Consider the following 20,065-nt stretch of genomic DNA (forward strand, 5'->3'; position numbering starts at 1 on the left):
CACACAACATATACACAACCACTGGACCAAACAGTTTTGATTGTTAACAGTTGGAAATAATTAATTTTAAACAAAAGCTCAACATCATCTTCTACACCAAAACCCTAGGTTTTCAATTCTACAGATTCATTCCATGTTTGATTGATTTAAGTTAGGGTTTTGTTTGCCGGGTTAAAACGAATCAAAACCATGTATCAATTACCTCGAATGATGCTGGAAAGAGGTTGAACGACGAGTTGGCTGGAACCGAGTTTATAAGAACAATTTCAAGATTACTAACAGTTTGTTTGTGAAATATTATGTTTGTAGTAGGTTTAGACGATGATTAGCATCCTATTTATACTTTCAATTGGATGTTTTGGTGTTTAATTCGAGTTAATAAGATCTTTATTATAATCCGGCGAGTGGGTGATTAAGGGGTGTTAATTAGGTGATAAATGATAAAATAAATCGCGTAATAATGTTAAGGAGTTGTGGAGACGTCGTTTGGGCTAATTATCGGATCAAAACGGAGTTTTAATGGGTGTTTTGATGGTCGCTGCAAAACACCGCCGCCGCTGGCCGGTGTACCGGAAAAAGGAAAGGGGAAGGGACAGGGGGGCGGCTAGGGTTATTTTTATTATTTTAATATATTTTAAATTCAAAGTTACACTTTAAGCCCCTTAACTTTGAATCATTTTGTGTATTGTTTTTAAACTTATAAATCTTTAACCATTTAACTTTATAATTATACATAATTAATTAAAACTTGTTATATTTCTAATATCCTTAGATTGTTTACGTTTTATACCCGATAGATTTAAACTTTGATTATTTTATAGACTTTTATAGCTCGGAGATTTGTTTTTTTTTTGAATTAAACAAATAGACATTGAACGGGTAATAACTATAAATCATCGTAATTAATATTAAATGATAAACAACAAAACGAATTTATTGAAACGACACAACGAGTCGGTTTAACGAATAAAAAATACAAATACGAATACGAATAAAAATTGACAAATGTCACAATTATACCACATTTACTTAACAAAGGTTATGTAAGACTAATGAATAGAATACCGAGACCTAATTTCGAGCAAACTTACTTTTCAAAAGCCATTACTTTAATTTCTTATGTATTTATTAACCCTCAAACTTTAATTATTTATCTTATTTGTCATGTTATTTTACTTTAACGCTTATAAGACCATCTTCTAAATCGAAACCCTTTTAACCTAGACCTCACTCGTTGAACTTATTATCCCGGTTTATCATAGACAACCCTTCAAGTTATTTATTTCATGTGAGTACTTTTTCATCCCCCGTTTTCCATCTTACGTTTTGGGGGTGGCATTGCATACTTATTCAAATTCAAATGAGTTGTACTTGTGTCTCAAACCACAAACTCTTTAGTATATGTTACTTAAATAAATGCTCGATTTGGTGTTATATGTTTTACATGATTACATGTTATATGTTTATTGCTTTAGGCGGGTTGGCCTCTATGAAACTATTAAGTATGATCATACGCTCCCCTAACTACTTTAGCTTAATTTCTAGTAGCATAGAGCAACTATTATCCGAGTATATTTGGTTGTTACCATATAGAAAGGTGTCTCAAACTATTTACTATTTGCATATCTAAGTTGTTGATATTATTTATTGTTTCATATACGAGTTGTGGATTTCATCTATTATATACTTATTGTTCAAATCTATGAAAATTGCTCACCAACATTCGTGTTGACAAAATTTATTTTATGCAATGTTACAGGTTTGATAATTGCTTGAACGAAGAATTGAGGAACGTAGCTTGTTTTGAGACCACTAAGTAATTAGTCGAATAAAGAATATACATTTGTTTACTTGTATTTAATTTGTTTTGTATGAACAAGATGTGTTGTTTATTGATTTATGAAATTAATGAGTTGATTAAATATTGTCACTTAATAGTGTCATAGTGTTCTTGAGCAATCCGTTGCACCCCGGCATGTTTATCCGCCTTTTTTCGGGGTGTTATAGTTCATGAATGGTCTATTAGAGAGTGTACGAACATCCCATCTTAGCAATGAAAGTAAATCAATAATATGCCTGAAATACTTAATTCCATGCTCCCACTTCACGGTATATATTTTATGCTCTGAGTCGTAGATCCACGATATAATATTACCTTTCACCGTCTTTGCAGCAACTAACTTCTTCATCTGACATGTTGATTCTCAAGCCTTCGACTGTAAATAATCTTCTTTCTCAGCATATCTCAAGACCTCGATCATCTTATTCATCTTCGTCATGTTGTGTGTAAACATATCATCATAAGTTTGTGTCCCGGTTACCATTACTTTAGTCTTTCCTTTCTCTTGTTCCTTCTCTTTCCTCAGACGTTCTTCAGTTGCATAAAAATGTTCAGTACTAAAAAAAAGAATTCCCTCATCAGAGTTAGAATGAGTATACATATCGAGATATTCTTCGGTTGTCAAGTCTTCAACCTCCACCTCATCATAATCAAAATCATAAGCAGTATTCCCAGATGGAACAATCTTGTCAAATTTAATCTCATCACTATCTTCCACCTCCACATCCACTCTCTTCTCTAATTCCTCTACTTCCTCTTTGTTTAAATTAAGCAAGATGGCAATCTGTTCTTTAGTCAACGAGTGATCCACAAACTCACCCTCTTCAATCTCATTTGTATCCACCATACTCATCACAATCCTTTTATCATCCACAAATAACACCATATTTACCTTAGGTGTATTCACGGGTTTCACATTAGTGGAATCATGATACACCACTAATTGCGTCCCAGAATCACCTTCAACAAGAACACTTCCAGATGTAGAAGTACCACCTGGATGCTGATCAAATCATCTAGCCTCTGGATCCTTGTCATCATCATTATTCTTTAATTTCTTCAACATATCATCCTTGCATGTTAATTGAAGAATGATATCGACTTGTTTATCAAACATGATCTAATCGATACGATCAATTACTTTACGGATCTAATCATTGATATGAGTACGATTAGGCTTGATTATTCTAATGTGTGTAACTGTGTGTTGAGAGAATATTTGAGCAAAGTAACAATGCTAAGATTGATAAAACAAGAACTTGTTTCTTTAGAATAATATTACATGGCATATATATATATGTGTGTGTGTGTGTATGTATATATGAGATGAGGTCATTCGTTAGACACTCCCTAACGAATGAGCCTCATTCGCTATCAATACATTAAATCTTTTTGTTAACATAACTAATGATTACATACGTTAGTCTCATTCGTTAACATCCTTTAACGAATGAAGACATAAGACGCGTACACATTCATTATTAGCTACTATAACGAATGTGTCATTACATATAGCGAATGTGCCTTATACAATTTCTTAAACTCTTTAACCACCATAGCATATTCACCTTCATTACAACTTTTGAATGAATCTTCATCATCTTCACTTAATGCCTTATAGTGTTTAGATTTAAGTGCAATGAACTTTGATTTCTCCTTTTGAGGTTAGAGATTTCATCATCTTTCTCCATGATTACTTCATAGACCTTAAGGAACCTAGTTAGTTCATCCATATAAAAACCATTAACATCCTTTGATTCTTAAATGATGCCACCTTAGCTCTCCATTTTGGTTGCAACGCCCTCAAGAATTTCCTAAAATGATTCTTACTAGTGTAAATGGTACCAAGAGATTTAAGACTTGCAATGACAATATTAAATCCAACATAACCCTCATCAATCTTTTCATGTTCACTAACATTGAATTGCTTATATTATTGTATAAGTAATTAAATATTGTTGTCCATTACTTCAGGGTTACCTTGGTAAGTTATGACTTATGACAATAGTTTCCAAATTTCATTAAAGGTTTGACTCATAAAAAATCATTCATACTCATTTCGTGGCAATGCATAATAAATAATTGATTTAGCTTCAAAATTATCTGAAATCATTTTCTTATCTCACTTGTCCAACTTTCCTTGGTTTAAGTAACTTTTACTTTGAAAGTTTCATCAACCTTAGATGAGACAAGATCTCCATTTTCAATTGTTTCATCAACTTCGCATATGTTTCAAATCTTTGTTTCCAATAAAAAAAAACATTCATTTTCAAACAAAGGTGGTCTAGATATATAATTCTCCTCTATATAGAGCAACTTGTTTTGAAAAAACCTTTGTTTCAAATAAAAAAAAAAACTTAATTTTCAAATCTTTGTTCCAATAAAAAAACCTTCATTTTGAAAAACTTTAAAGCAACTTGTTCTAATACCAATTGTAGAAAACTAGATTGGGGGTAAATAGTTTTTCATAGATTTTACTTCGGTTTAATGAGCCAATGACTTTGTTAAACTCTTTTCACAATAAAAATAAATGAAACAAAGTAAAGAGTTTAGGGATAAAGATGACATAACAAATTTGTAGTGGTTCAACTGAATATCAACTAATTCACTATGCGTACTCTCTCTGGTCCACTGATTATCCCTAAATGGAATGGATCACCGATGCAATCGCCTCACTCTTCAAAAAAAGTAATCACATGTTTCATTAAACACATAAAGTTCTTAGCTTTGCAATTCCTCTAAAACTCACCATGTGAGGATAGTGAGTCTTCACTCAAATTGTAATAAACTCCATATCAAGATAGAGTTCCAAACCCAATGCAATAAAAAAAACTATATATAGATAGTGTGTTCCCCATTCAAATCATCAACAAAATGATGAAACCTCACTTGTCAAAATACTAGAACAAACTCTAGTAATAATCCCTCAAAATACAAGCAAGTTGAAGGTTGGTAGCTTGAAAAAACTCTTCTTTTTGCTCTAACTTATAATCCCTTCCGCTTTATCTTCGAAGCTTGATTCTTCTTGAATTATAGGAGAGATATTTTTCAAAGTATATGTGAAAGTTGTAGACCAAAGGGTTGACGACTTATTTTAAATAAGCCTTTTATTTATAACCAATCATGTGAGATGCAAGGTATATTGACTGGTCACCCGACAATCAATCCCCATGATCGTTTCAAGCGACCGTGGATGTCCAATCCACTTCACATTGGCTTTGACAATGTGAATGTTATGTGAAATCTTTATCCTGCTTTTTGCCTTCTTGTAGGTTCTTCACATATGGGAAAGTGTCCATATCACTTCCCACTTATCATCGTAGCTAAACTAAAATATTTCATTTAATGGGTTAAGCACATTTCGGTTTGTTCATCCAAAGCTTCCAACCTTTCCTTATATGAGTTTGACTTAGGGAGTGTTTGGTAGCCTCTTAATGATTTCATTAAAACAAACTACCTTTGAACTAATCACTGGTAGAGTATGTTTTATTTACAAAAAATAGACCTCCTAATAGTTAAGTTTCAAAGACATATTGAATGATTTAGAGGCTATGTCATAATCAGTCATACATTTTAGGACATGATTGCTAAACAATCTCTTAGCCTTTTTTTATGATGGTTAAGTTACCAATGCAAGATTTGAATGAACTTTCCCTGAGTTTATAAAATGTAACAACTTGGTTTTATTAAGTTGTTTAATTTTTAGTGAATTAATCTTGTAGTTTCTCTATCTTCAATGTTGATTTAGAAATCTTCATTTAACTCTTTGTGAATTAAAACTTGTTAATTTCACCATATTTAATCTTTAATATGTAGTTATTATTAAGTACTTAGTCATACTTAATTATGATTAATGATGATCAGTATTGTGTTAAGTGACATGTGTGTGACATATAGCATCAATAATGAACTAATACTTTTATATGTCACATTAGACTAATTAAGTCATTATCAAAATATTAAGGTTGCTTAAAGTTTACACAGTTGTTTTCCCAACATAATGTAATGATGCAATTTAACCAATAGCTATAATTATTTCGTACACCTATGATCCAACGTTGGCAGAGTGTGATAGTTCGAGATATTCATATGAAAAAAATGAACTACCTGGACTCCCTTTTGTAGTTGAATTCGTTCATCGCCGACGATTGTTGGCAAACTGGCGGTGGTCTGTCGGACCGCTATTGTCATGAGTCATCGGAAATGTGTCAGTTTGTGTCAGACCCGATATTTATCTAGCCGTCGTCGGAGAATTAACAGCTCCACAACGGACCTTCGTGGCATTGGCCCAGCAACAACATGTATCACACATGGGTAAATCATCCGCTATGTGCCATCACTGAGTTGATTACTTCATGGTTGAGTGACGAGCCATTGGTTATTATGGTAGTGGTCTGCTAGCTTTCCTTTATTCCCGACAGACGGCTAAAGGAGTAGCGATCTATCAGGGTCCAAACTCACATTATTTTACTTTAGTTCCTGGACTTACTAAATTTACATTTTTTTCTTGAAGTTATTAAGATGTTACATGTATGGCCCATGTGCATTCACTTATGCACTACTCATACCTTAATCACCAACACTGCTCATGAGAAGTCAAGGTCCAAATGAGCCATATACGACCTGTACACACCTTGCCATGCACGTGCCATACACACTACAATTAGTTCGAGCCATATACGACATGTACACACCCTGCCATGTACGTGCCATACACATATACGCTGCTGTCACACGTCACAAAGATCGGTTTATCAAAGATCAGAAGTCGAATGTTAGATGTATCATTCGAGATATTCTTGTTCTAGTATGACTTCTTATTTCTTATCATAAGAATAAGCTATGCCTATCTAAGTAAACATATGTAATAAACCTTTTTCTCTAAGTAAACATATGTAATTAACATTTTTCTCTATTTTAGTTATGTTATGTAAACCATTATTATATGTGTTATGATTTTATTATTCATAACACACTTGTAACACAATAAAAGTGCATTTTGGACCTCTAAGCTTGTATCCCACCGCACCCTTTTAAGATAATTAATTTGTGTCCTATTTATACTTATTATAATTGAATATATATATAGGGCTTGAGACCTTAACCAGTAATAGATAATGTAGTAAACAATTGGTAAAACACATGAGCTACCTACGGGAAGAATCTGATTCAAATGATAAAGAAAGTGGTTAGGGTATTCTACAAGGTTAATCTTGTTATGTCATAAGTCACAGTGTTTCTAGATTTGTCTCAAAACCAACCTAGAAACCTTAGATTATAAGTGTTTATAACAAAACTCGCTTCATTAGATTATGTCTTAAGGTGTGTCTATGACGTTCATTGGGATTAACCTTAACTGGTCTTATTCTATCTTTGCACTTTACACGTTGTTTTTAATTAAGTTTAGGCAGTTCCTTAGAAAATATCAACATCCTAGTCAACCCTTTTAATGATTCAATTCTAAATAGTTAACTTTTTGTCATTTGAATTCTCTAACCAACCTTCGTTGTCATGTTTCGCTTTGGTGTTTCTTTATAGCTTAAAACCATTTTCTTCCACTTTTCATAGATCACTTACTGATAAATATCCTAGCATCAAGAGCCACCTTTTTCACGAATTGATATTCGGTATCTTACCCGTACTATATTACATAATGATAGGCTCGCTTGCTTGTTACGTATGCGGTTTAGTAGTTTAGGTCTTATACCTTTTTGAATCTAGCGTTTGCATTTCGTTTATTTAATTGTTACCATTCGAGCACGTCATAAACTAATCTAATTTTTAAGTTGAATTTAAAAAAAACTAAGAACTAATATAATTAATCAAATAGAATAAACCAGAGGTAAAAATCAAACCAAGATCGACTAACACGAGAAGAATCAAATATGTAGAAACAACTACATAGGCTAAGAATCCTATTAATGATTCGACTATTCTCGAAATTAACTAATAAGATGACATTGGAATCTAAAGATAAACTAACTCATGAAAAATCAATATTTCTAAAACACCTCACAATCTCACTAACCTGAATGAATCTAAGAAGTGAGATAAATTCACTGGATAAAAGAATGGTAATGTATCCTAATAACGCATTACCTCTCAGTCACAATGACTCAATATCCCCTAAGGGTAAATGAGCATTCTCTCTAATGTAATCATGACACATAAACACAAAGAATCAAATACAATAAGGAAAACCACATTCTCTCATAACTCTATCTTGACCAAACAATGAAACAACACATAAACGACTCCCTACCACCTCTTAGTCTCAAAGAATCTTGTAAACATTGAAATAAGGTGCCTTTACAAGATATTCCTATAGATTATTATCTCTAGCTCAATTACAATTAATCCAAAATCATCAAGGAATTGATCTAAACAAGCAGTCCTAACCAAAAGATTCAAAATTAACTAATCAAGATTATATAAGGTACAATCATGCAATATAACTCAAAAACAATATTCATATGCATCATAAATTATCATTGATTAAATTTTTCAATAGCAAACATTCATATGATTAATCGGAATCGAGAAATATTCTAATCATCCATAATCTAGGTAGTACAAGAAGATTAGGTTTAATCATTCATAACATAATAATATTCATAAAAATAGAAAACATCTTGAGTGCTAGTTTTGAAAAATTTAATTGAACTACTTAAAAACATATACATAATAACTGACAAACTGCATAACTCTCCAAATATTATATCCCTAGCTTGAACTGAGGCTTACTCCCAACAAATGATATCTTGCATCTCGCGGATTGTTATGAAAAGTGGTGACAGTTTGTTATGGGTCTTAACAGAGTTGGGTGGAGGACCGCTGTGGGTTTGGCTGACGACCCTCCATGGGTTGCGAAATCACAATTTTTCCCATTTTTGCTCCTTTCTTGGTTTCCACTTCAAATATCTTCTCGTAAACCTCGTGTCTCCCTTGATAGCTACTAATCCATAAAGTCACACATTAAGTATCCAAATCTCATGAATTTGTAATAAAAACAAATCAAAACGTGAATAAAACATATATAACTATACGCAGATAAAAAATTTGGTAATGATGGCAGTAGTGGTGATGGTCGTGATTTCATAAAAGAAGGGTGAAAGAGAGAATAAGTTTAAAAAAAACAGGGGGCGGGTTGTCCAAATGAAATGTTTTGAAACCCGGGTTTATCTTCAAGGGGGCGTGTATCGAAATTACATAGGGAGTATGAATGACAAAACTAGTTGGTGAGAGAGTAGCCGGAGAAAACTGGAGTTAAAAAAAAAGAAAAAGAAAAAGAAAACATGATCTCGAGGGTCCTCGGGCGAAGTCCATAAGAAGAAGTTGAATCGCAGGCGGGCAGCGCCAAACCAATTTCCTTTTCTTTCTTTCTTTCTTTCTTCTAGGGTCAGGTATCTGCTGGCATCGACTGCCAAAATCAGCGACACCCTCCTCCCTTATCACTAAAATACCAATCCAATCCAATCCTCATGTAAAACAACCATACATTTTCTCTCATATTCTTTATACAAGAAATCATTCAATCGATAAACACATCTGTTTGTTTGTTTGTTTTAGAAACCAACCCTAGGGCAACTGACTGCTGTAATGTAATGTAACGTAATGGAGGAGCAGCCTGACTCAAACAGAATTAACCTAGTAAGTATTATTATTATTATTATTATTCACCTTCCTCAATTCAATTGTTATTTATGTAATTATTCCAACTGCTTTCTGTTAATGTTTAACAACTTACTCACTCACACACAGTTGTTTCTTACTTTACCCTAAGTTTAGTTCTACTAACCTAACCACCAAACTATCTATTATCAAGCATACCATACAATACCATACCATAGATGGCCGAGTCTTAGGCCAAAGTGCAATTTATCTTGGCCTGTTAAGAAGATTATAGGCCTAGCCCCAAATAGTGTTGTTGTATAAGGAAATGATGGACAAGACTCGGTCATCTATGATGGATGGACAAGGGAGAAAAAAAAGCGTATCAAGAATCCCAAAATTCATGTTTGGGAAAGCGAGCATACCACAACTTTGCTCCTACTTATGGATGTTCACGAGTCTCTTACTTGCAGTAGGCTGTTATTTAGATATATTTCCTTAGTTTGGATTTTTGATCACCCATACCCAAAGTTTACTTTATGCACCATGACCAATTTCATTAGGAATTACAACACATGGTGTTGATAACCAACATTGAATAGTTATTGAATTTTCTTTATTATCGTTTTTACTTACATGTAACATTGCTTATCGAGAAGTTAGATTTGGTTTTTGATAACTGGAGACAGGTTTTTACCAATAAACTTATACCAAAAGTGAAGATTTGTGATGTTTCTTTTCTTGGTGTTATGTTTTTAACTTTAAACCAATGATCCTATTAGTGATAAATTTGATGCATGATTTTGTCCTAACATTTGTATTAATTACATTTGAAACTTACACATTAACATGATACCACACCTTTAGAATATTATACAAAAAGCCCTGTGAGCTCACTATGAGTACAATAACACATTACACTAATTCCATGCAGTTGTCTGACTTTTGACCTTAGTTTTGATGTAAGTTAACCTAGCTTGCACAAGGAATTGCATTATTTAACATATTACTATTGAAATGTGATTACCAGTTTGTATGCTATGTTGCGAGTATGGTGGCAAAACAACCAGTTCGGGTTGGACGTAATGGGTCTGAATAGGTTTGGGTCAGGACGGGCGAATTTTATAAATGGTCATTTTTTCAGGTCAGAACATGTTTTAACAAAAATGGATATGGGTCAAAATGGACAAATGAACAAAGAGTTCTCAACTAATGTTTCATCAACACCTTTGTATTTCCAAAGCTTTATTGTTTTGAATTTTGTTATCTGAAGAGTTTATTGAATTAAGAAGTAACAAAATAGTTATAGGTGGGCAAAACTTATGGTTAGAAAAATTGTGTTTATTTACATAAACTGGATATCCTAAGGTTAAATAGCTCATACGTTTTGCAATATAGTTCTCAGTACTAAGCACATGATGCCAATCAGTTAATTGCCTTTTACCCCTAAAAGAGACTTGCAAGAAAACATTTTCAATTGAAGGCTTCATCTTGATTTGTATGATGTAGCATAATAGTTTCCTGGTTACTAGATGATATGATTTATATTCATTGTTTAAGCCTAAGTTTACTGGTTCTGATAATCTTAATTACTGTAGCTATCTAAAAAATGGCTACACAATCAAAACGTATATTTGACAGTCAATCAACTCAAACCAAGAGATCAAACATAGCAGGAAAGTATGAGTAAAATGTTTGAAAAGCCACTTTTGAGAGAGCATTTTAAACTACGCAGTTGTCTTATTTCTCTATTAACATTTTCTCATTGGTTCTTATATGGCTAAATCTTTAACTTCGGTAGAAAGTAGAAACCGTGAAATCAACGAGATTGCTGATCTAGTAGCCGTAAAAATACGCTAGTCAAAAGGGATGTTGATACGAACCTGTCTTAAGCTGAAGGATCAAGGAAAATAAATGGTTGAGGACACTAAACGGTCTACGTAACCGCAACATTTACTACTACAATTAGGCTTATTTATATGTTTGTGTTCTAGTTTCTGGCATATCCATGTTTTATATAATAAAAATATTAGGGTTTATTAACCTTGTATTTGGAGAATTGCCATCTCGAATCGGCTAAATCGGAGACCTAATTCTTCTCGAATTGGATTAACCTATCAATCTCATCTTATAATTTCCGGGTTCTATCATTTGGTTCCATTGCCGGGAAATTGGAAGATGGTTCAAACCTGGAACAGTGACAACGGTGATGGTAGCAATTACAGTTGACTCCAAATCAGACGATTTGGCTTCTTCTCAGTTGGCAGCAATTACAGCTCGATTAGACACGCTGCAGACCATAAAGGAGGATATTGCAGAGATCAAGGCTTGGTGGAATGTCAAAGAATCTCAGGAGGAACCTCACGACCCACAACCGGATCTGGATAAAGAGGAAGACCTAGTCGATAACCCTAGCGATGTTGATAATAAGTTAAAGCATGTTTTGGGTGCTGAAGTAGAGATCATAGATGGGGCTCAACAGAATATTGGAGATTGGGCTCAACAGAATATTGGAGATGGGGTTCAAGTGAAGATGGGAGATTTGGATCAACTTAACCGATTAAGGGAAACCTCACTAACGACCCGTGACAAGATGTTGAAGTTGATGAGTACCAATTTGCAGCAAAAACCAACTGATGCCCATTTCGGATTCCAAATTTCAACTTCTACTGGATTGGATTCTTTCAAGTCTGCACTGGAATTCGGGTTTGAGAATGGAAAGGTTGCAGGTCAATTTCCCCATATTTTAGCTAATCAATGGGTCTATGACACGGGTCAACCTACAATCGAATGGATGATCGCGTGGCACTACAACTATTGGATCGACTTGAGGACAAGTCGTTTAAGTGGTTGGGAAGTATTGATACGAACCTGTCTTAAGCTGAAGGGTCAAGGAAAATAAATGGTTGAGGACATAGAACGGTCTATGTAACCGCAACATTTACTACTACAATTAGGCTTATTATATGTTTGTGTTCTAGTTTCTGGCATATCCATGTTTTATATAATAAAAATATTAGGGTTTATTAACCTTGTATTTGGAGAATTGCCATCTCGAATCGGCTAAATCGGAGACCTAATCCTTCTCGAATTGGATTAACCTATCAATCTCATCTTATAATTTCCGGGTTCTATCAGATGTATTCAATCCAACCAGAATTTGTAGTAAACAGATTTTAAGTTTGTTAAACCACAAATATCAATAAGGACATGCATAGTTGTGAGGTTTGTAATAAAAGTAAATTGACTTGACCTTATGTAACCATCTTTTTAAAGCTACACATTAAGGACATTTGCAGTGTTCTTTTTCTCTTGCTTCTTTGAAGAGTTTTGCATGCTCTCTTAGTGGCTATGATGTCAGTATGATTCACGTTAATCAGTGTTAGAACTTTTGATATATTTCACCTCCATCCACTATGAATTTCTGATACTGCTTTATGTTTTATGTTATTTTTTCAACTAACGCAATGAACATTGTGTTTAAGGTTCAGTTACCAGAAGGGGTGGCTCCATTCATACACGTTACCCGGAATGAGCGTTCAGGACGGAAGTATGTCATTTCTACATTAAATTATGCCTTTATGAGAAATTATTTTGTCCATTGATTTATAGAAATTATGTATGTATAGGGTGTTTCTTCATTTTCAGTTTTATTTTTTTTAATACAAATGCAAACAATACAATATGTTTATCTAATAGGTTCTAATAGGCAATTTAAGTGCGCTAGTTAATATGCTTCAGCTTGATGAGTAATGGCTGTCAAACACCATGTTTCTAATGTAAAAAAAATTCAAGTAAAATTATTTAGTAAGTTGCGAGTAAAAAACTTCATTACGTGCTGACCATCCATTTAACTTAACATCTATAAAAAAATTTCTCCATGAGAATTTGCTGTGATCTATATTCTGTTTTAGGTCAAAACAGTCTTTATCAATAGATGAGGGCCCAAATTGGTGGTTACACAGAACATGTGGGAACCATCTTGTACCTCATAGCACACAATTAACATTGTTATAGACTGTTTTTGAGTAAAAAAATGCAATCCATGGACCAGATTTTTTTGAAAATACATAACTGTTACTGATTGGATGAGCTAAACAATCTCTACAGTGGCATCCTCTAGGAGGAGCTTTCTATAATGGTTTTTTAAATTTGTTGTAGTTTTATGACAATTTTGTTTAAGAAAATAAAGGGTTGTGTGAAGCCATCAACTATTTTGACAGTTTACTCACAGTTTACCTGATTTTTTTTTATTTTTCAGTTTGTTTTGTTTGTTTCTGGCTGTTGAATAGTACGTGTGTGTGTATCATTTGTGTTTGGACCAGCGTTTTGAAGTTCTTCTTTTCCAGGCATATAAAGAAAAAAGAAGAGGAGGATATTGCTGTCTGTGAATGCAAATTTGATCCTAACAAAATTGAGTTCGCATGTGGAGAGATGTGTTTGAATGTGTTAACCAACACAGAATGCACACCTGGATATTGCCCATGTGGCAGCTATTGCAAGAACCAGGTAATGACAGGGAGGACACTAGTTTATTGTAACTTTGCTTTCTTTCCTTGAGCATATATATTATTATAATGTTTTAAGGTCTACTTATGTTTCATAAGTTTTGTTATTCAATGTCTTTAAACTGATAGGACTTTTTGTTTATATATTCAGGGTTTTTTTTGTTTTTTTGTTAACAATAAATGGTAAATACATCATTGCAGCCTGAACTAAGTTGGACATGCATTTGCTCTAACTTTAGGATGCATTAAAGTTGGTTTTCATAAAGTATTTGTGTTTAGCGTGTTTGTATTTTTGGCCTATTAAGAAACAGATATTTGGGTTTCAAGTAATATAAGTAATATGCGTGTCTCAGTGTTCTTTATTTTTATTTTCTATAATTTAGCTCAAATTAATATATATGCAATTTGGAAGTTTATCTCATGTTCTTGTGTGCCATAAAGGAATCATATTGTGTGATTAGTTTTAATGTGTAGCTTTTCACCATTTTCAGAGGTTTCAAAGATCTGAATATGCAAAGACAAAGTTATTCAAGACTGAGGGCCGTGGGTGGGGTCTTTTAGCTGATGAAAATATCAAGGTAACATGTTTATGTATATGTATATGCCGGTTGTTAACGTTGTAGGATTCAAGTTATCAGATATAAATGTTTTACGTGTTGCTGTTTTTTTGAATTTTATATGGTTAGGCTGGAATGTTCATTATTGAATATTGTGGAGAAGTAATTTTTTCAGATGAGGCAAAGCTCAGATCTCAAACTTATGAAGCTGAAGGTACAACGTGGCAATTTTGACTCTTTACTTATGGTTTATGCTTCATTTCTAATAAGTCATACTCAATACATATACAATATAAAAGCAGAATGGGTCGAAAGTTGGCCAAGTATTACATTGTATCAAAATTATAACCTCTGTAATCATTTTTGACAAAGTAACCATTCTATAAATAAACTCAAATTTGGGTGCAGGTTTAAGGGATGCATATATAATCTCTCTTAATGCCAATTACTATATTGATGCCACCAGGAAAGGAAGTCTTGGTAGATTCATTAATGACTCCTGGTAAGTTACACTGCTAAACAAAATATTATCAGAAGCTATAGGTTAGAGCTGGCAATTTTCACTCTACTTTTGAAGGGATCAACTTGGGCTATGTTCTTTTAGCAGGTCAAACCGGTAAATTCAACAAATATCAGCACTAAAACATCCTACCTTTATCCTACATTACACATTAATTATTAATAAAAAAAAGTAATAAATTACGGTTTGACCTGTTACCCAGCTTGCCCATTAATTCGGTCCGTCTACTGGTGGGTTAACTGTTTCTTGTTGGCTGCAGCCAACCGAATTGTGAGACAAGGAAGTGGACGGTATTGGGGGAAACAAGGGTTGGTATTTTTGCAACCCAAGACATTTCTGTTGGAACGGAACTGGCATATGACTATAATTTTGAATGGTATGGTGGTGTTAACGTGCGTTGTCTCTGTGGGGCCCCTAACTGTTCTATTTTTCTTGGTGCAAAGTCTCAAGGATTTCAGGTGAAGCTCTTTTCAACGCATTAGCTGTTTAAATGCATGGTTATATCTTTATTCTTTGTTATATTGGCAAAAGCAGATAGCACTAGAGGTAACAGTTTTGACTCAGTTACTTATTAAAGGGTCGAAAAGGGCTGTGTGATTATCTCAAGCGTGTCAAATAAATGATATAACTAAATGGAGAAGGGGTAAATGGGCTGAAAGTCACTCAAAAGTCTATATTAGATGCATACAACCTCTTAAATCATGACATTAAAACATATATAGTTATGATTATATTCTTTTGTAACCATAGTTATCAACTTATCACATTAAGTGGTGTTTTCTTTTCTTTTCTTTTCTTTTCTGTGGATAAAAAAAGTATTTGCCGGTTAACGCAACCTGACCCAGCTTGTTTTGACTGTAACTCAAAAAAATGACACCAGTTTAAGCTTGTGTTTAAGACATATGACTTGTTAACTGGTATTTAACAGGCTTTTATATGAATCTTTAGCTCCAACTTATCTCATTTGGATTTTTTTGTTTTTCAACTTTAATTTTTTTTCTTTGATTGGATGATGTCTTTATGGCTAGTTTTGTAATATTACAGTTGAATTGCCTGCCAGATTTTCCATCAGTTCTCTTTCACTTATTGCGTTAGGTGATAGGGCCATGATTGGATCGTAACAGCGTGACAAGGATTTTGCATTTTTAAATTGACAAAAGGAACCTTTGTGCAATTTTAATTTAAATAATGCTCATCATAACTAATCTCATGCTACATTTTCTTTTAATTGAGCTGTGGAGTTTGAAGGATTTCATAGCAGACCTCACAATATGAACCCAATTACTGAATAAGAAAATCCTATTAAATTTTGTATCTTTAAGATCATGACAGTTGCAACTTTCTCAAATAGAATCCAAGTAGTTAAACTACACAAGCAATGGCCATTCTGCAATTCTTTTATGGTATGACCGTTTTTATTATTGTTTTGAAGCTTTTTATGCATGTTATAAACTTTCAGAAACACTCACCATTTTCACACTAAATACAATTAGAACAAGATTCCGTGCGACTAAAGTTACCCGTCAGTGACTAAACAATCTAAACAGATCTGAGTCAGTTGTTCCAGCTGCAGCGATCGGACAGCAGATTGAAACAGCATTCGACGCTCTTGGTCTGATGCGATAGCTGTTAGGCGGTGGTAATGGGGCCATGCAAACAGACTCATTTAATTGCAGTTTGTGAGTGAATTTGATTGTGTTTGCACCACTCAAATATTGCTGTTGCATCATCGCTAACAGCCGCTATACTAGAATAAGATTGTCGGAAACTGCTGTTTCAATGTAGTGTTCTGCCGTTGCTGCTGGAATAACTGATTCAGATCAGTTCAAATTGTTTTGAGTCACCGTTGGGTAACTTCAGCCGCAAGGAATCTCGCTCTAATCAGTCGTGATACTCTCAGCAAGTATGTAGTATTCTCTGCACATGTGTATTTGGGGGGGGGATATGAATAGGTTGACTCGTAACACAAAATTTTGTTGAGGTTTATACTGGACTAGGTTCCCCGTAAATTTGAACACTTGGTGTACCCGCACAAAGAATACTACGTCAAACAACTAATTTTGAAGGTTCCCCATAAATCCGACTCATTTTTATAAATAAAATAAGATGTATTACTTATACTTTTTTTCATTTGCATAGTAGCTGCAAGGAACAATTAAATGCCAATGCCTAGGGTTGCTGCATAGTCACAATTTCATTCTTGTTCCATGTAGGCCACTCAACCTTTTTAAAAGGGGTTTCAGTTTAACTGTTTTCACTACTAAGTTTAAATTTTGTTTGGGCGAACTGGGTCCAACTTTACATCAATTTGTATGCATTGGACTTAATACACCAGACTTTTCAATTCTTGCTTCTGTATGAGTCAGTTGATCTCTTCATCAAGTAAACTTTAGCGGATGCGACATCAATATAAGTTGCCACTTCATCATAACTGGTGACATGCCACAACTTTAGAATTTTTATATGTTCAGATACACAGTAGAAAGATTTAAAAGTTTTGTACATTGAAATATTAGTTTTGAAGCCTAACACATACAATTTGTTTTATCTTCTATTGTCCACCTTTTTGTTTTAGTATAGTGTAATTTTTCAAAGTTGACGTGCAACCTATGTTATCGGTTACTGGTTACATATACTAAAGTGACGTGCTAGTTGTGTAAAATTGATGACGTGGCACACGTAGTATACTTGACCATTTTTTCTCTGTCATTAGTGCTTAGTGTATAATGATCAAATTCATATTCTGAGTGTTGTCTTATGGTTTGGTTTACTTTAAAGTAATTTTCCTGAAACATGTCTAGGATTGTTGCAATAAAGGCCGTAATGCGAATTTACCATGCTCAGTGTTGTATTATATTAGTTCATATAGAAACTTTAAACTAGTTTAGGCTGCAATACTAAGATCCTTTTGTCTAATATGATCTTTACATGAATTATTCAAGTGTCATTTATGATTCCTTCCAAGTGCCCCTTTCGTCCTAAAACAAGGGTTCACAAGATAAAACACAGTTTTAGGAAAGTGAAAGTAATGCAATTCAAAATTGTTAAATGCCAATTTACCCCTATGAAGTGCTTGTAGTTTTAGCATTCTGTAATTAATGCATTATAGTGATAATTTAATTTGGAAGTTAACATTCTTTTCGGGACAAAGTAAGATAGTATTGCAGTAGACCCCGACATTATTGTAAGCCACTGTAATTCAATAAAACTCTTAATAACATAATCACAAAATTACTGCAAGACCAATAATTTTTGTCAATCACTTTTAGTTGTTTCGATTAGTTGTGTTTATCTTCCCTTTTCTTGCTCATCAAGTTTTGTTAATTTGTTAATATTCCGTGGATTTACTTGTATGTCAATCTGAAGTTAATAGTCGTGTACGGGCCCCACTTGTTCTTAACATATTGCTTTCATTTGTATCTTGTTCCTTGTTAAACTTTTTGCAATATTTTTTCTTATATCAATTATTGTCTTGCTCTTTTTAGGAAAATAGGTCTCGTTCCTTGTATAACCCATCTAATACATTGTTTTCTTTAACAGGAGCATAACCATGTGTGGGAAGATGGTGATGACAGGTAGTATATTCTGCATATATATTTGTACATTTGTGTCTATGTATATGCTTGGTCATACTCTTTATTTTCTTGGTCACATGACAAAACATTTCTTGTTGCTTATTTATGAAGATTTTGTACACTAAATGATGGAGGTGACAGTTTTGATATAATATTAAAAAGTACTTAAATGTTCACCTGAATCTTTTTTATCGAAAAGAAATTACCATTATTGTTTAAATAATATAGTTTTTAATTGTATATAATACATTATTCTACAAAGTTGAATAAACTGGACCAAAAAGAGTCGGTGGTCCGGTCCAACCTGACCCTACCCCATTCTGAACCACACATTTTGGCTGTTATCTAACCCATTTTGCCTCCTCAAAACGTTTTTTTTTCCTATAGGTACACGGTTGATGAATTCCCTCTTTATGATTCTGCTGAAGATGAACCGTTGGATAAGGTCAAGGTTACCAACTCTACAAATGCGCTGATAACTGTCAAGACCGAGTCTTTTGAGTCAAACAACAATGGTTTTGGATACAAGTACGAAAGTTTTTCAGGGTCAGCTAATGCTCGAGCAGTTGGTAATATCAAGAGTGAAGTGAAAGAAAGTAGTCAGACTGCTATAATAGTTTCTGGACCGAGCACTAATGATGAATTTAGCAACGGGTCTGGCACGGTTCCTGCAAAAAGGGCAGCTAAACGCGTTCCAAACAGGAAGCAAAAACTCTCTGGTCGGAAACAGGTCAATGGAAAACGTGTTGCTGAACTCTTTGCCTCAAAGAAAGTGCAAGATGAACTTATGAAATGTGAGGTAAGCAGGATGATGCTCTACATTCTCTTTAAAGTTCATTACAACCCGTTCATTAGTAAATGGGTCAACCCGTTTGAAATTAACATGTTCTGTTAAACCCTTTTTTATGGTGTAGGAGGAACGGAATTTAGCAACCACAAAACTTGATTCTGTGTATGATGAAATACGCCCCATGATTGAACTACGTGAAAGGGACAGCCTCGATTCTCTTCCAACAAGCGTAGCTGAAAAGTGGATGGAGGCGTCGTGTTCTAAACTAAAAGCGGATTTTGATCTTTATTTTACAGTTGTCAAAAATGTGGTCTGCCCTTCTCCCCATACAAATGAACCAAATCCTGACCCTTAGTATGCCGTTGACTTCTTGAAAAGTCAAGGGTGGTCAAACATCATTTTCATTATCAACTTATAGTTTTGGTTTCGGAATTTGGCCATGGAGAGTGAGATGACAACTATTCAAACTAGCAATCAACATTTAAAAAGTGAGATTTGTTCAGTCTGGTCTTTTTTTTTTTTTTTTTTTTAATTAGTTGTCGAATAAGGTGATGTGGCTGTATTTTATGTGGCATATGATTTATTTTTTTAAACATTCTTTTGTCCGTCCAAGTTCTAATCTGTTCGTGTAAGAATTCATAGACTTAGGAACTGTGCCCTTTGT

General features: G+C 33.9%; 1 protein-coding gene across 1 annotated transcript; it reads left to right on the plus strand.

The window, feature by feature from the left end:
- Nucleotides 1-12,918: 12,918 nt before the first annotated feature.
- On the plus strand, nucleotides 12,919-19,996 carry LOC143610847 (histone-lysine N-methyltransferase ASHH1-like). The gene is made up of 9 exons (XM_077085215.1): nucleotides 12,919-13,001; nucleotides 13,801-13,960; nucleotides 14,451-14,537; nucleotides 14,646-14,730; nucleotides 14,925-15,018; nucleotides 15,296-15,494; nucleotides 18,577-18,611; nucleotides 18,999-19,410; nucleotides 19,526-19,996. The coding sequence occupies exons 1-9, from the start codon at nucleotides 12,919-12,921 to the stop codon at nucleotides 19,754-19,756; spliced, it is 1,386 nt and encodes a 461-aa protein (XP_076941330.1). The 3' UTR covers nucleotides 19,757-19,996.
- Nucleotides 19,997-20,065: the final 69 nt, after the last annotated feature.

This window comes from Bidens hawaiensis, unplaced genomic scaffold, assembly GCF_021521415.1.
Source record: "Bidens hawaiensis isolate Kalapana, Puna unplaced genomic scaffold, B.hawaiensis_p1.1 tig00028454_1, whole genome shotgun sequence".
NCBI classification, from domain to species: Eukaryota; Viridiplantae; Streptophyta; class Magnoliopsida; order Asterales; family Asteraceae; genus Bidens; species Bidens hawaiensis.

Coding starts and splice junctions, on each gene's coding strand:
- LOC143610847 (XM_077085215.1), top strand. CDS start 12,919: ATGAACATTGTGTTTAAGGTTCAGTTACCAGAAGGGGTGGCTCCATTC. Junction 13,002..13,800: donor AATGAGCGTTCAGGACGGAA/GTATGTCATTTC, acceptor CTTCTTTTCCAG/GCATATAAAGAAAAAAGAAG. Junction 15,495..18,576: donor CAAAGTCTCAAGGATTTCAG/GTGAAGCTCTTT, acceptor TTTCTTTAACAG/GAGCATAACCATGTGTGGGA.